Source organism: Phaseolus vulgaris, chromosome 5, assembly GCF_051622355.1.
Source record: "Phaseolus vulgaris cultivar YP4 chromosome 5, ASM5162235v1, whole genome shotgun sequence".
Taxonomy (NCBI): domain Eukaryota; kingdom Viridiplantae; phylum Streptophyta; class Magnoliopsida; order Fabales; family Fabaceae; genus Phaseolus; species Phaseolus vulgaris.
This window is the reverse complement of record NC_143502.1, coordinates 39,318,264-39,336,137: the sequence shown is the minus strand read 5'-3', so window position 1 is coordinate 39,336,137 and position 17,874 is coordinate 39,318,264. Positions and strand designations below refer to the sequence as shown.

General features: G+C 30.7%; 2 protein-coding genes across 2 annotated transcripts; both read right to left on the bottom strand.

The window, feature by feature from the left end:
• Positions 1 to 2,122: 2,122 nt before the first annotated feature.
• On the bottom strand, positions 2,123 to 3,115 carry LOC137835731 (uncharacterized). The gene has a single exon (XM_068644362.2). It carries the CDS (start codon positions 2,787 to 2,789, stop codon positions 2,370 to 2,372), a length of 420 nt encoding a protein of 139 aa, XP_068500463.1. The 5' UTR covers positions 2,790 to 3,115; the 3' UTR covers positions 2,123 to 2,369.
• Positions 3,116 to 14,295: 11,180 nt separating this feature from the next.
• Positions 14,296 to 15,771, bottom strand: LOC137835733 (aquaporin PIP2-7). The gene is made up of 4 exons (XM_068644364.2): positions 15,410 to 15,771; positions 15,028 to 15,323; positions 14,766 to 14,906; positions 14,296 to 14,682 (listed from the first exon to the last, which is right to left on the bottom strand). The coding sequence occupies exons 1-4, from the start codon at positions 15,720 to 15,722 to the stop codon at positions 14,569 to 14,571; spliced, it is 864 nt and encodes a 287-aa protein (XP_068500465.1). The 5' UTR covers positions 15,723 to 15,771; the 3' UTR covers positions 14,296 to 14,568.
• Between the last annotated feature and the right edge of the window lie 2,103 nt (positions 15,772 to 17,874).

The window sequence follows — 17,874 nt, the reverse complement described above, 5'->3', positions numbered from 1 at the left end:
TAAAGATGAATAAAAGTGAGTGCTAAAAAAATGCAATAAAATACCATGATATAGATTTTTCTTTTAACCCAATCAAGTGCACTGAAGCGACAATACATTATAAAATTTCCACATAAAATTAATTTACTTGTTTAAATTATATATATATATAAAAAAATCATATTGACTCAGTGATACCATTTAAAAAACATAAAAGATAAAAAAAATTGGTCTGAAAATTTATAAAAGATGTTGTTGGGCTTAACCAAGGACAATAGTCCTATTAACTTGTATCCTACTATTTGCACGACCTTCATTACTATTTAATAACAGTGCATGTATTGCCAAAAACCTATGGACAAATTTTTCATGCATCATATCAATTTTGACCTGTACCGAATCTATCATTAAAATTGACAGAAATACTTTTACACAATAATGACAAAAATAACCTTAAATAAAAGGAGCGTGTGTGGATAAAAAAATATTTTTGAAATTTCTTTTTCAGAATATATTTCTAGATTTAAATTTTCAGAACATATTTTTGAATTTTAAATTTTTTTTTCTGGAATGCATTTTCAGATTTTGTACTGTATATTTTTTTTTCAAAATACATTTCCAGATTTGGATTTCTTGAACATATTTTTGAATTCTAAAAAATCTTTTCCAAAAAACATTTTCAAAATTTGTGTTCTGGATTTTTTTTCATTATGTATTTTTTTGCATTTTGAATTTCCTTTGTAAAATGAAATTTTGACTTTTGAATTATATTTTTTGAACTTTGAATTTTCAAATGTAGAAAAATGATAATTTTAAAAATTTTGAAAATGAGGAAATTGGTATCGTAGAGAAAGAACTTTCCAAAACTCTAATTGTTTTCTTGCTCCCATTCCCACCACACTGATTGGGCTGCCTTTGGAGGACCTTAACCCAAATGGAACAATGTAGATACATTTCCAACGATCCATCTCAATTGAGATCATGTGTAAGTTTATTTCAAAATTGGAAGGCTTTCTCATTTTGTTTCTTTAAATAGATTGATTGGTCAACCCGTAAATAATAATAAAAAAAATAGAAAAAAAATACATTTAAAAAAATAGATACTAGAGTGTAAATCAGAGTAAGAATTGAGAAAAAAATGAAAACTAAATTGTTGAAGTATTTGAAAGCATGAAATTAAGACGTAACAAATATTCAATGAGTGAACCTATTGTATCTCAACTTCTTGGTATTAGCAAAATGGGTTAGTGGGTTCATATATGTAACTCAACTCATTTGCTTTCAATCCACTTTCATAGAAATGTTTATAGGTTGATTTATTTTTTTTATATTTGTTATATACTTTATTGGTCTAATATAAAAGTATTTAATTTGCTCATATTGAAATGAGTGAAATCTAAATCCAAAATTAATTAAATAGACTAAGTAATTAAAATAAAAATTATATCATTCAAGAATAATAGTATTTCAGAAGATATATTCTTTGAGTAAATCCATTTGAATTAGGAATATTGTACGGTCTACGACCACGATAATCTCGATTAATAAAAAATAGTCGAAATCATCTTCAACATACATTCTGACATTCTTGAACTAACATGTACCCTCTTCTTTTTATAATTAAGCATAATTAAGTAGATAAATTATACACTCTAAAATCGCAATTATGATTCACTTAAACCTTTGAGAGAGTACTATGCAAATATAACCTCATTAAGATTAGTATAAATAAGGAGATACCTCCACATAAAAATACTTTTGAACATATCCTTATAACTACATACTTTAATATTAAAATTATACTTACTTGAGGGATGAACTAATTGTAAGTACTCCCAGACCAAGACTAAGATATCAACTAAGACAAGATATGAAACAGTAAAGATTATGATTAATTTAAAAGAAAATGGTCGATATTTGGGCATTGTAATAAGAATAATGAAATTGAATTGTGTTTTATTTCTTAAACGCATTTAATCCAGATTCACAATAATTTGATATAATAGTATGACATGGTAATTACTCTTTCAAATAAAACATTTTGATTGGAGTTTTACTCCGTAAGATGTTCTTACAAACTTTACTTAATAAGATGTTAACAATGACTTCCAAACATTGAAGGTCTCATAATTAAAGAAGTTAGTAAGAAAATGGAAACATTTGAGCTTGTTGTTTGCTGAGATCCAAATTGGAAACTGATCACTATATCACGATTCACAACAGTAGATACATTGGCTAACCAAATACAAATGGTAGACGATAAAAGCAAATAAGTAATCGTCTAGTAGTAAGATATTAAGGGAATTAAAGTTCAGGGTAGGTATTACATTACATCCCTGTACAAAATCTAGGGTGAGATTTGGAAGTAATTATAACAGAGACAAAGCATATCAAGCATCTTGTTGAACAGCACCATTGTCTCTGGCTCTACTCATGTTGGTTCGGCGAGTGACCCTCACATGGTAGACCCCCATAGCCAAAACCACAACAAAAGCAACACCAAAGATAATGCCAGCTATGCCACCAGCTCCTAATTTTTTCCTACCTTCTTCGTGTGTTTTGGCTTTGCTTTCATGAATTTCAGTGGCTTCCACCTGTGCTGCTAAAGGCATTGGTGAACATTTTGATGCTGCACAAGGGTCTCTGGTCTCGGGCTTTTTTTCATTGGGATGAAAGAAGCTATATGCTGATGGTGAAAAGGCTTCGGGATTCTCGTAGACAAGCCCATGAGGGGCTCTTTCTTGGGCTGTGACAATTGAGACAAGGGCTAGAGAAACTAGGGAGAGGAGAGACAAACCAATGGGATTCATGTTTTTGTTTTGTCTCCTTGACTTTCTGCAAATCACTTGGAAAGAATGAAAATTTGTGGGTGGGTTTAACTGGCTTTTATAGTGCCATGGTTCTGACAGCAAGTGGTTGTTCCTTGGACCTGAATTTTTGTGTTGGGAAAAGGAGGCTAATGAATGGGAAACATAATTATGAGCTTTGCAATCACCAGACCCCAACCTTCAACTCTTTGTAATTCCCAAACTGCCCACTAAAATTTGATTATACCAGTATCAGCCAAAACTTTCCCAAGTGTTGATCAATGGACTTGTTCAGATTTGACACTTGAAAGATTGTGAATTGTCCTGTTAAGGATAGGTGATGAGTCTTTGACCCTTTGGTGTTATATAGTGATTGATTGTTAAAAGGGTACATTCCAGTTCAAAGAGTGGAACAGATGAAACAACTCTTAACTACTCTCAGATTCCAATTAACAACTAGTCTTCACATCTGTGTCATCTCTCTCTACTGCCACAAAACATATTAGCATTTCTTTAATTCATTGAGTTGGTAATCCTTTATCCATCCATGTGTTGATCGCATGAAAATGGTTGTAAATGAATTCACTGAAACAGCTTGGGCATAAATATGGCTTCTTGTGACGAGCATGCATATTATTATTGTGCAATTTGGAGTGTATTGACGTGGCTCAAAGAATGATGGTTATACTGGAGTGAGTAGCTTGGGACCGTGAGAGCAAGTTACATGTACTTGAGTACCTTGATGAAGTGGATTACAATGTGAGTAATTAGTTACTAGATAATGAATCATACAACAAATAATTAACCATCCTTTTAAATCAATAATCATATTCTTGGAGTAAAAGGGATGGTAGAGTTGGTCGACCTGACAATTTATTATTATTTAAATAGGTATGTCAATTTTTTGAATTCGTCAGTTTTGTATATAGTCCGTCATGAAAAGTCATTCTTCTTTATTCTTTACACTTTTAAATATTTTTTTTTATATTTCTGGAATCAAAATTGGTGATAATTGATTTTATCATTAAAATATTGTTGATATTTACTTTATTAAGTTAGCCATTAAATCTTTTTTATTATAATATTAAAATTTGATTCAATTTTATTATTATTTTAATATTTTTATTATTCAAAAAATGATATCAATTACAACAATCAAGTAAATAGTTTTAAAATAAATAAAAAATTATATCATTTTTAAAAAAAATGACAACTCACCAACCTACTTTATAAACGAACGAATTATTAATTTCAGTTCATATAATCTTAATGAATCAGTCCAATCGATTTCGTTTTTACGGGAATTTACAGATAGAAAAAAAAAATGGATGGGATAACCAATGCATTGAAATTAATTGTTGAAAATCTTGAGTTTTTAAGTGTCTTATTGAGTGAATGTTAACACAAGTATATTAGGGGATGGGGTTTTTAAGATGTATGCTTTGCTTACTCGCTACGTGGAAAAGTAGTAGTAATTGAAGCATGGGGTTGCCTTAGCTTAGAGGTGCAGCAAAGGCCCTGTTTGGCACATTATTGCAAAGGCACAACGCAAAAGCGCATGCAAGAGGTGAATGTTAATCAAAGGTCTTCTTCTCCCTCGGAGGCCCCACTCCTCCACCATCGGTATGTCAATATGATGCCCTGTTAACTAAAAACAGAGTGTGCTCTGTTCCAAAACTAAACTCACTTCCTCATTCTTTGCTTTTATTTTTATACAAATATTCAATTTTTGCAGTTACTTTCAAAATATAATATTATAAAACTTAATGTAACCAAAAGCATCAACAAAAATTGAAAAATAAAAAAGCATCTCTCTCCCAATATCCCCCATATTTTCAAACTTAGCTGTGTTTTGATAGTAGTTAAACTGACAATGCGCCAATCAAATTTGAGTTAATAATGAAATACAAAGAGAAGATATATGAATTAGATAGGATCAAATATTTTTTCAGATTTTTATTTTTTGGGTGAAATTTGAAATCTCTACATTTAAACATTTAATTGCTTTTATAAAGTTCAAAAAAGAAATTTAAATTTTTAACATATTTTGCTACAAAATATTTTGCGTAAAAATAAATTATCCTTTTAAAGTTGGAGAAATTAAATTTTTTTAACATAATTTTTAGGTTAGGTATCAAACAACTTATTATTAAAAAAATATAAACATATAAAAAATTAAACTAAAATTCATATACCGATACATAGATAAATTATACTTATTCATAATAATTCTAAAAACATACTAGATGAAAATTTATTATTCTAATGAAATGGTTCTTTATAAATAAATTATAAATTAATCCTATAAAAAAAATTACTCTATGATACTCTTATTTTTTTCTCTAACTTCTATTTAATTATAAAAAAATATATTTAAGTAATAGAAATAAATATAAATAAAATTTTAAAATAAAATAATAATATAATCAGTTGTCAAATAAAAAATGAAAGTGTAAAAAAAATGTTAGTGTCATACCAAGTTATCATTCTACATACACCGTTGGCTTACGTGTTGCTAATCTGTCCAATTTCTCCATTTTCAACTGTGCCGTGAAAATTCACGGTGATGGCCGAAAAACCAAATCATGGCCTTTCTTTTAGGACTATTTTTTACATATTCTTATTATTCAGCTGTATTCCTCTGAGTTTATTTAGACCATAACTTTATACTCAATGTTCAGACATTAAATATTTACCTGCTTTAAATGAAAACATTGAATTTTTTTAATAATAATCATACGATGCTATTCATCTTGGAAAAAAAATGCATGAGATATAGAAGTAGAAAATGTTTAATAGTTTTTTTTATTCGATTATTTACAGACCAGTCAACTAAACTTGTAATGGGCCTAAAGTTCATGAACTCTGAGCCCATTTGCTATGTTCTTTCAATAGATTTTTTACAGTACGACTTAAAAAAACAGAAAAAAAACGTTAGAGTTATGTTAATTTGGTTGTGTGAAATTAAATTAATGTGATTACGATTGAATTGGATCATCAAATTTATTATTATATAAAATTAATTAAAAAATGATAATGAAGTATAGATTGAGTCTATGATTGTGAATAATTAAAAAAAATTAATTGCGCTAACTACAGACTAAAGTCTTAAAAAATAATTTGAAGGCATTTAAACACAGAATGACTTAAAAAAATAAAAAATAAAAACAGATATGACTCGCCCAAATAGATATATTATTACATAAAGTATTAAAAATTAGTTGTATAAAATTGGGTTATTTTATTAACAAGGAACTTAAATACAAAAAATTCGAAACATTTTATCTATACAAAATATTTCAAAAAACGAGATAACTTTAACTACAAGTAGTTCAAATGTTAAGTATTTCAATTTCTTTGAATTTTTATAATACTCTAACCAAACACACTTTTTGATTTGAACATTGAACTTCGTAAATATTATCTAAGTTCTTTTTACCTAAGACCAATATTAGAAAATGAGAAACCTTTATTTCAAAAAATCTCAATAATCACTAAATTGCTGTACAAAATTTGAATATGAAATTGTATGTCTGTCGTGATACCAAATCATCACTTCCAAAGTAGGTTCTTAGCGTGAAGAATAACTTATATTACTTTAAATTTGAAATAAATTGACTCTCATCTCTAGTCGATGTGGGATCTCCAACACACCCCTCACGCCGAGAGTGATAGATAGAAGCTCGTGCGTGAGACTATATATTATGGGTGACAAATGATTAAATAAATAAATTAGTTGATGTAGTTAAAATTCAAAATTTCTTACTAATATGTGTGACTTTAAATTTCATTTAAAAAGATTATTCCAAGTAATTAATATAATTTATCATATATGATAAAAAAAAAAGTCATCACTTTGGGTATATGACCGTACTGTTTAATCGACAAGTTGATGGTTTCAAATTAGCTATTATTTTGTATATAAAATGAATGTGACATGAAGACGAACCATAAAATAAATATAGTCGTTGATACGACTAACGATTACTTTCTTTTATATTTTGTTTTTTAATAATACTCAACATTATAATAGACCTTTATAACCCTAAATTTATAGTTTTGAAAAAACGTTTTCTAGAAGTTATAACTATGATTTTGACTTATAATATATATATGAATTAATATAATAATAATAATATAAAAAAAAGTCATCACTTAGCTATATGTCTATATGACTTTGCATAGCAATCTATAAGTTGATATGAGTGAACTTAAACGAAAATTAAGCAGATTTATGAATGAATAGAAATTAAGCATGATATAATACACGATTATGAAGTTCACAAGAGTGTGGCTTGATAAGGTCGAATATAATGTAAACTCGTTTAAGTTATTGGCCATGCACAAATATTATATTTTGCTCAGGAAGTCTATGCTAATATTTTAAAATAACTACTGTTTCTTTCAGTAAACGTCATAACATTAATTATTACCCAGAAGAGTATAATAATAAACTAACAACTTTTATTTAATAGTAGTTTTAATAGAAAATAACAATGAATTAAACGGGTAATCATATTTCACATTCATGTTATTAAATGAAATTATATATATATATATATATATATATATATATTAATCGAAATATAACGAAGTTTGTGTATTCTTAGAGATATTTTCATGCATAAAATCTTCAATATATATTATATTTCAATATAACAGATTATGCTATTATGTTCTTTAATATGTTATTTATTGTCGAATCCACAAATTCATCAATTTGGCATATATTTGGTAAAGATATTGTAAATGTAACAGTTCATTGTCGTATTAATGTTATATAATTTTTTTATTAATAAAAAAATATAATTTCTTAAAAATTAATCATTACAAAAAATATGTTTTATTTTTTGAAACATGTAATATCCTTCCACTATGTTTATTCACTCAATAATATATCATCTTTACTCTATCGTGACTATTATCGATATTATGTTTAAATTGTATAAATTATTTTACTCATTTACACGTGGTGAATTAATCGTAACTTCGATCCATATCTATGTTGTGTGTAAATTATCTCATACAAGACTTTTATTATAGTTCAATAGTATATAAACTTTAATCCTCATTACTTTTATTTCACAAAATTTTGACAACATTTCACATTACTTCAAGAAACACGAAATGAAAGTGATGACATAAAATCTTCACAATCAAACATGTACCTTAAGATTAATCCAAAATGCAATAAACTAAAATTAAGTAAAATGTGTGAAATATAGATTATAAGATATTAATTAACTAATAAAAAGTTATTACTCTTCCCAAACTATTTAATTGGGTAATTCAACATTTAATACAATTATTATTTATACAACATTCTCTACTTTTAATATAAAGTTTACTGTGATAAAAACACTTTTAAAATTGAAATATTGCTACACAAGTTAATGTATTAAATTTTAAATAAAAAAATTAAGGATCTTGTAGTGAATATCTCTAATAAATATTGAACACCATAATACATAAAATATAAACTTCACATAATATAATAATATTTGTTAGGTGGCAGACACCCTCACACTCAATACCAAAACATTCAATAGAAATAATTTTGTTTTATTTTGTGTTTTACGAAGAACATGTTAGGTTTTTATTTGTAGTATTTCATAACAAGATATGTTTTAGCTTCCTCATTCTAAGTTTTTTAAATCATATTTTGTGTTTGAGTTTTAATCTTAATGTGTATACTTAATATATTTTGATATAAATTTAAATTTAGTTATATATGTATAACTTGTTAATGATGAATGTTATATTCATTCATTTATTTATTTTATTTTTCATTTATTTGTTTTGTTTTTTGAAAAAATATTTTATCAAATATGAATAAATAAATTCAATAGATGTATACAATTGTGGTTGAAAAAACACATGAATGATGAAATTTGAAACCCAGGATTTTTAGAGAGGTTCTAACAATTTATAGTATTTTATGAAGATGACAAGACATATGATATTTTATGAAAATTTGGAAACGTACACTACAAAAAAAAATCATGAAATGAAAACTAATTTTTAGTGACAAAAAATAATTAATTACTATAATGATTAAATTAGAGACCATTCTAAATACTAACAAAATTTTGGTTTCTAAATTAGTTTATATTATTGTTAAATGGTTTCTAAATTGGTATTTAATCAGCAACTAAGGTTTTTGTTACCAAATTTAGAAACTAAATAATTGGTAGTTAAAACCTTGGTTGCTAATGTTGGAGATCCCACATCGACTAGAGATTAGAGCCTTTCATTGTATATAAGTGGGTGCAAACCTCACCTCATTGAGCCGGTTTTATGGGGTTGAGTTAGGCTTAAAGTCCACTTCTTAATATGGTATCAGAGCTCTTCGAATGAAGAGTTCTGCTGCGCTTCTCTCTTATTTTTATTTCCCTTTTTGCTGTTCTTGGTTATTTTTTTTTTTCTGTTCTCTTTCAAAATCTTGATTGGTTTTAAAAATCTTTTAGGCAATGTTTAATGAAAACCCTAGTCTTCATAGTCTTAATAGTAGTTACACTATTACATGCAATTTTTGTGGTAAATATGGTCATACTGAGGCTGTTTGTTTTCACAAAGTGGGTTTTCCTTCTGGTAATGTTAAAACCTCAAAGTTTTCTTTTACTAGAAAAGTCTGCACTTTTTGTAATCGTCTTGGCCACACTGTTGACACCTGTTATAAAAAGCATGGGTTCCCTCCTGGCTACAAATTCACCAATTGGACATCCCAAGCCAATAATATGATTACTACTGACACTTCTTCTGAGCTTTTTCCTAAAGAACATGATGTAAAGGGGATTCAACTTACATCACAACAGTGCCAATTCCTTACCAACATTTTGCGTCAGCAAAACCTTGAGGATCCTGCCTCTCACACTCAAATTAATCAAGTCGGCAACATCTCTACGGATGAAATCCCCAATACTGAGCATTCTTCAACAGGTAAGTTTTTCTCTTCACTATCTTCTATAAAAGAATCTTGGATTATTGATTCTGGTGCCACTGATCATGTTTGTCACAATTTGAACGTTTTTACTACTTATACTAAAATTAAACCTGTCTTAATTAGTCTTCCAAATGGCCAAACTATTTATGCCACATATTCTGGTTTAATACGTTTTTCTGATCAGTTTTATTTGTCTGATGTGTTATACGCGCCTCATTTTCAATTAAACTTAATATCTGTTTCTAAACTCACACACCAACTTAAATGCACTTTAACTTTCACTTCAACCCACTGCATTATACAAGACAATCTCACTCAAGAGAGGATTGGTACAGTTAAAGCCACTGCTGGCTTGTACCTTGTCACTACCTTGCCTGCTTCTAGTCAATCTAAACCGCATTGTTTTGCTCCTTTTATTAATTGTAATATCACAGACAAAACACTATGGCATTATAGACTAGGACACCCTTCACATGAAAGATTACATGTCTTAAGCAAACAATACTCTTTTATTACTGTTGATACTCATCATGTATGTGACACTCGTAGTCGTGCAAAACAGAGAAAACTTCCTTTCACTTTAAGTAATACTGTTAACTCTGCTATTTTTGATCTTGTACACTTTGATATTTGGGGACCATGTTCCATAATTTCTATGCAAGGTTTTCGTTATTTCTTGACTATTGTTGATGATTACTCGCGTTATACTTGGGTTATTCTGCTGCATAACAAATCTGAAGTGCGTCAGCACATCATTAACTTCACTGTTTTCGTTCAAAATCATTTCAAAACTAATATCAAAACGATTCGTACTGACAATGGTGTTGAGTTTGCTATGTCAAATTTTTATGCTTCAAAGGGAATTATACATCAAAAATCTTGTGTTGAAACACCACAACAAAATGGCATTGTAGAACGTAAACATCAACACATACTAAATGTAACCCGGGCTTTACTTTTTCAAGCAAATCTTCCTCCTATTTTTTGGGAATTTGCTGTAAATCATGTTGTTTTCTTAATAAATGTTATTCCTACTCCATTACTTGATAACATCACTCCTCATGAAAAGTTGTTTGGAAAACCATATGACATTTCCTTTCTAAAAGTATTTGGTTGTCTCTGTTATGCTAGTACCATTACTGCACATAGGAAAAAATTAGATGATAGATCTATCAAAGGTATTTTTCTTGGCTTCCCGCAAAATACAAAAGGTTATATTATCTTAAATTTAAAGTTTCATAGCATAGAGATATCAGGACATGTAATCTTTCATGAAAACCACTTTCCATATAAATTGGACCGTGGCTTGCCTAAGGACCCTAACACTTTATCTCTCCCTATTTCTAATGCATATAATTCTGCTTTTGATTTTTTTCAGATACTGCACCTCCTGTCGAGCCATGTGCCTCTACTCCTGCACACAATACTGTTCCTCCACTAGCCTCATTATCCTATGATCTTCCAACAAATAGTGTCTCTGCTCCTGCATCCAACATTGCACCTCCATCAGAATTATCACCGCCTGCATCTCCAGGAAGCATCTCACCCCAATTTCCAAGAAGATCAGTTCGTCCTCACCGACAACCTGCCTATCTTGCAGATTTCCACACTACAACCAACACTGTAAGTAGTAGATATCCTATTCATAATTACTTGTCTTACAATTCCTTATCTTCCAATTTTAGAAATGTTATTTCCTCTATCAATTCTCATCCTGAACCTCGGACATATAACGAAGCCTCCAAACATGCTTCTTGGCAATCTGCCATGCAAGATGAGCTTCAAGCTCTTGCTGCTAACAATACTTGGCAACTTACCCCTCTCCCTCTAGGAAAGAAAACTATTGGTTGTAAATGGGTATATAAAATCAAATACCATTCTGATGGCACTGTTGAGCGCCACAAAGCTAGAGTTGTTGCCAAAGGGTTTACCCAACTTGAAGGACTTGATTTCTTAGACACTTTTGCACCTGTTGCTAAACTCACTACCCTCCGCCTTCTGCTTGCTATTGCCACTACCAAAAATTGGATTTTAAAACAACTTGATGTCAATAATGCATTTCTTCATGGTGATCTCCATGAAGAGATATACATGACCCCCCCCCCCCCCACCTGGCCTCTCTCTTCCTTCTCCCCAGCATGTTTGCAAGCTTCAACGGTCTTTGTATGGCCTTCGTCAAGCTGGTCGCCAATGGTACGCCAAACTTTCTACTTTTCTTTTGTCAAATAATTACTCTATTTCTGTTGCTGATCACTCTCTTTTTCTTAAATATAATAATGATAAACTCACTGTTATTCTTGTTTATGTTGATGACTTGCTCTTAACTGGTGATGACACGGAGGAAATCAATACAATTACTGCATCCCTTCACCATCACTTCAAGATAAAAAATTTAGGTAATCTCACTTACTTTTTGGGACTGGAAATTGCTCGCAACAGTACTGGTCTTCATTTAAGTAAGTCAACGCAAGTATACTCTTGATCTCCTTCAAGAAACTGGCATGCTTGACTCTGCACCTGTGGCCACTCCACAGCTAATTAGGTACTAATTTACTTAGTTTTTAAAATGGTCTCTAATTTAGTTACTATAACAACTATTTTTATCTCTAAAATTGATTTCTATTTCATGTTTTTCTTGTAGTAGTATGATATTTTACAGAGAATTTGAAACGTATAATATATTCGGAAAGATATGGTATTTTACGAAGACTTTGAAACATAAAAAAAAAAAAAATATTTTGAACCCATAGTACTTTACAAAAGAGTTTTAAAATTTTTGATATTTTATAAAAGAAGGCTTTGAAATCAATGTAGTTAATAAAATTTTGAAACATCCGTTAAATACTAATTTTTTTCTCCAGATTTAAGGAAAAACACGTTCCCAACAAATGATTTATTTGAGAAAACTTAAAGCTTTTAAATAATGTAAAAACAAAGTCAATTAAAAAGAAGTTCTTATACTGAGAGAAGAAGAACATAAGAAAAAGTAAACCTAAAGCCCATTGTCTTACCTATTTTATTTTGTCAATTAACATGTCATTTTAGACATAAATAAATATACCCACAAATGTGTAAATGGTATAATATTTAACATACACTATCAAATGATAATAGTGAGAAATTTAATGATTGTAGAAATGAATCTTATATTATCCCTAAAAGAAATTAAATAATAATATAAGAATTTAATAGCACTGTAACACATAAATTCAGCTGTTCCTCTGATTTAAAAAAGAGACAGAGAGACAGTATGATATACAAACTCTATCCGTTACCATCGAAAGGGGAGAGAATAACAAAATAAAGTTGAAAACGTGATCTACACGAATACCACCAATTATGGGATCACGACAAAACTCATAAATACTCAAATCACCAAAAATTAATTTCAGCCACTATTCTTCTCCTTCCCTATCTCTGTCTCTTCTCTCCACCATCTCCCCACTCTGCAATTATCCTTAATCTAAATCTTTTTTAAAAAATCTTATAAAATTTCTATCTTAAATTTGTCATCACATATAAATATATATAAAACTATACGGAAGAGACAAAAAAAAAGGGAAAATAATATATATGTGAGTTATATATAAAAATAAACGTGATATATTGATGGCTAAATTATGCGTAATCATAAACATATAAAATGGGAACAGAGTAGCAGAAACATAAAATAAGGCAAAGATAAGTACCTTACCTAATCAATCTATTATTTTACGAACACACGACACAATAAAGGAATCCCAACGATCAACCTAACGTCTTTATTACTTATTTTTTGTTTCGAACTACTACTGTGTTATTTTGTTCATAACAACTACGATGAAAATGTTTCACAAAAAATGAATTAATTAACGGCTTTATATCGTGTGCGATACTGCAATTACAATTTAATTATGACGCTAAGCTCTTCCACTGTTCTTCTTTCCAATAATACATTAGTACTAATTGTTGATTTATGAAACTCACATACATGAATTTCTAATTTAAAAAATCATATTTATAAATTTGATATTAAAATTATTTTGTCGATAAATAGTTGTGAAAAAATCGAAGTATCGAGAGAGAGAGAAGATATGTTTGTTGAGGAAAACAAACAGGTGAAGTAATAGGAAGGTTCAAGAAAGTTGTGGTTACTTATTTACTTGTAGCAAGCATGATTGCGAAAGCACACCAAATTTATCCTATTGGGAGGACCACTCACTCCTTTTGTTCTTATTCCTTCTCAAGGTTACGCAAACTAATTGTAGAAGATGGGACAAAACATCAATTATGTAAATATATATAAATTACATTAATTTACAATTAAATCTCTGATAGCAAAACTTTACCAAAGAATTTTCATTAAACTGAAATAACTTTTCTATTAAAGTAATCAGAATCAAACATAACACAAGGCCAGTTCTAGTGCATCCCACAGATTAAAGAAATGCTGCATAGTAGTTTTGGTTTTGGTCTGTTTCCTCAAGTGCTTTGAACTATAGTTATCTCATGATTAAGTGCGTGAAAGAAAGCAAGTGATGATTTATTTTTGATAACGCATTGGGAACAGTGGTAACAAGTGGTAAATTTGATGAACAAGCAAAGAGAAAATTGATATGATAGAATAGAAGAGAATACATGAGGGAAAAGAAAAAGGGATAAAAATACAGGGTTGACATAATAAAAGCATTCTTATCTACAAATTCAAGAGGCCACGGTATCTGGTTTTCCCAAAACCCACGGGTAAGGGAAGAAGCCAAAAGGAACTCCAAGAGAGGGACCTGTAGACAGACTTGAATTGAAACACTGTTATTGTTTTGGGTGACACAGGACAAATCATAATTTAACCGGACAATTTTCTTATGCGTTGCTCCTGAAGGATCCAAGAGCCTTTATTGCTGCAGCTCTCAGAATGTACTGGTGGTAAAATGCAGCCACCGCAGCTCCAATAAACGGTCCAACCCAGTAAATCCACTGAAAATAATCACAACCGTTAACAATTTTTCTTTTTCATGTAAAGAAAAATAAAACAACAACAAATTTTAAGGTTAACTTACTTGGTCGTCCCAGGCTTTGTCGTTGTTGAAGATCACAGCTGGTCCGAAACTCCTTGCCGGGTTAATGCCGGTTCCAGTGATAGGGATTGTAGCCAAGTGAACCATGAAGACGGCAAACCCAATGGGAAGGGGTGCTAGTACCTTTTTTATTTTTATTTATTTATTTATTTACAATTTCAAAGTGAAGTAAGTAAGTAAGAAAGAAAAGGAAAAATAGTAAATTAAATTGAACGATGAAGAAGGTAAGAGATGGTGTGCTTACAGGAACATGAGAGTCCCTAGCGTTTCTCTTAGGATCGGTGGCGGAGAAAACTGTGTAGACAAGAACAAAGGTACCGATGATTTCAGCACCCAAGGCAGTGCCTTTGTTGTAGCCATCGCTCACAGTGTTGGCTCCTCCACCGTACCTGTTGTAGAAGGATTTTTGGAACGCCTTCGCCAACCCAGCACCGGAGATTGCACCGGCGCACTGTGCTACTATGTACAACAACGCCCTCACCAGCGACACCTTGCGCCCCAGGAACAACCCCAGTGTGACTGCAGGGTTGATGTGTCCCCCTGTTACACCAGATCAAAAAGTTAACTGGGTGGAGCAGAAAAAGCAGAGAGTTTGAGATGATGGATGAAAGTTCAGTTTTTTATACCGGAGATGCCAGCGGTGCAGTAAACGAGGATGAAGATCATGCCACCGAAGGCCCACGCGATGCCCAAAATGCCAACGCCGTCACACTCGGTGTTACCGGGAATACTGGTGTCGGTCTGTCTCTTGTAGCCGATAATGGTCAAGACGGTGATGTAAAGGAAGAGGAGGGTGGCTATGAATTCGGCTATGGCGGCTCTGTACAAGGACCACTTGGTGAGCTCATCGGGGTCGAACAACGGCGCGGGAGGTGGGTCGTGGTAGTCCTTGGCGGAGTATTCGGGTTGCTCTGTGACCTGCTCAACGTCTTTGGCCATTGGTGGTAGAATGAATGTGGGAGGAAGATGGTAGTGTAGTTGTTTGAGTGAGGGTTTGGAGAAGAAAGATGGTAAGTATTTAAGGAAGAAGGGTGTAATGAGTGGAATTAATAATTAATTGCAATGTTTTGTTCCTATCTGACTATGTGGCAACGATTACATGATTAGCGTATTTTTTTGCCGCCCTATTAGCTTCATTTCGCTTGCATGGTCCCACTCTTCATTTCCTCCATTTTCTCAAATCTCTTTCTTCTCTGGATCTACCGTTACATGCCCCTAACCCTCAACAACTCATCTATTTAAATTCCTACTCACTTCATAATTAATTACTATTATTCTATAATTAAATGTTTAATCATCACTTTAGTAAAATAGTTTTATGAGTCCCAATATATATTTGACATCTTTCACATGAGAAACATTTGACGTTGTGGACGTGATAATGATGTGATAGATTGAGATTGCACGTGAATAAGCTGCACGAACTTCAAAATAGGATAAAAAAAATATATTACATCGATGTTAGAAACAACCGGTGTAATGTTTTTTTTTTACTTAGAATGAATAACCACTTACAAACACACGGGTAACCAGTTTTGCGTGTGTTGCATAATCAGCTCTAGTAGGGTTATTACATCGGTTAAGCTATCTAGCGGATGTAATATATGATTTTTACACCGGTTAAACCATCTAATCGATGTAATATATGACTCTTATTAAAAAAATGAATTTTTTTCATGAAGAGTGGGTGGCCATAAACGTTACATAAGTAAGTACTTAACTAGTTTTGAGTGCGTCTCATAAGTAACCACTTATAGACACACGGATAACAGTTTTGCGTGTGCTATGAGTCATATATTATAATATAGAGTCAGTGTCACATCTTCACCAAATATCACGTCTGCAGCGTCAATTAATATCACGCAAGTAGTGTCAAGTCTTTGTCAGTGAAAGAGGGCGTTAATAAAACATTTTTCTAGTTTTATAGATGAACACACGTAAAATATATTCATAAAACCTATAGAACTTCATCATATAAAGCTCCAATCTCTTACCATCTCATGGCAGATGGAAAATTGGAGTTTTTGCAGCACTCCAAGTTGAAGTTCGTGGCTAAGAAATGATTGCATAATAAAAAAATTGCAATAGGTGAAGATATATTAGAGTAAAGGTATGAATGAGCACTATTATGAATATTAAATAATTGTTGATGTGATTAAAATAAGGAGAAAAGGAGCTGTCACTTTTGTGGAGTGACGAAGGTTTGCCAGATGAAGTTATCTGGAGCCACCTAAAATGAAATAGATGCAGAACAAAAGGGATTCACCTTATCCACCTCACAAAAAAAATAAAAAAAATTATGTGGCCACTATTGCAAAGTTTAAATCACCATGACTATTTTAAAGTCTGTATTAGGGTTCTTGTTCTGATATTATACATTTTGTGCATCTACTTTCATAATCCAACAAAAAGAAGTTTAAACCATAAACAAAGAATATTCGAGGTTTCTTGTGATTTCATTGCTGTCTCGTTCAGTTGATTAGGGAGAGCTGGAAAGAGATATGAATCAAGTCTCATGAACATTTAAATACTTTTTATGCTTTAAATAATTTAACCTTTTGTACTACAAAATATGCAGTTTATTATATTGCTGATTCCGTTTGGATATTATTGTATAAGAGCAATGAAAAAATTATAAACATGTTGGTACTAAAACTTCAATGAGAAAATTATTAAGAACCAGTTATAGGTAAAAGAAAACAAACACAAGATATGTTTAAAAATGGGAGCAAATTTAGTCGTTTTCTTTTCTTGTAAGTTACTAATGTATTAATATTATTTAAAATATTTTTTAAATTATCTCTAAACTAATAGATTAAATAACAAGTCCTTCTTTCAATCTGTATGAAACTTCCGTTGATTTTTATAATAACAGTATTAAACATTTTATAAATTAATTAAATTTAAAAACTTCTTCAATAGTCAATAAGCTAGAGCCATCTTATCTTTCCTTTCCCTTTTTTCAAATAGATTTTTTTTTTTAAATTGTTTTCTTTCAAAGGTAATAATATTTTGGACAAAGTTAAATATAAACTTATCTCAATAAAAAAATCGTCGTGTTATGGTAAATTATTCCCCTCCACGGTATCTA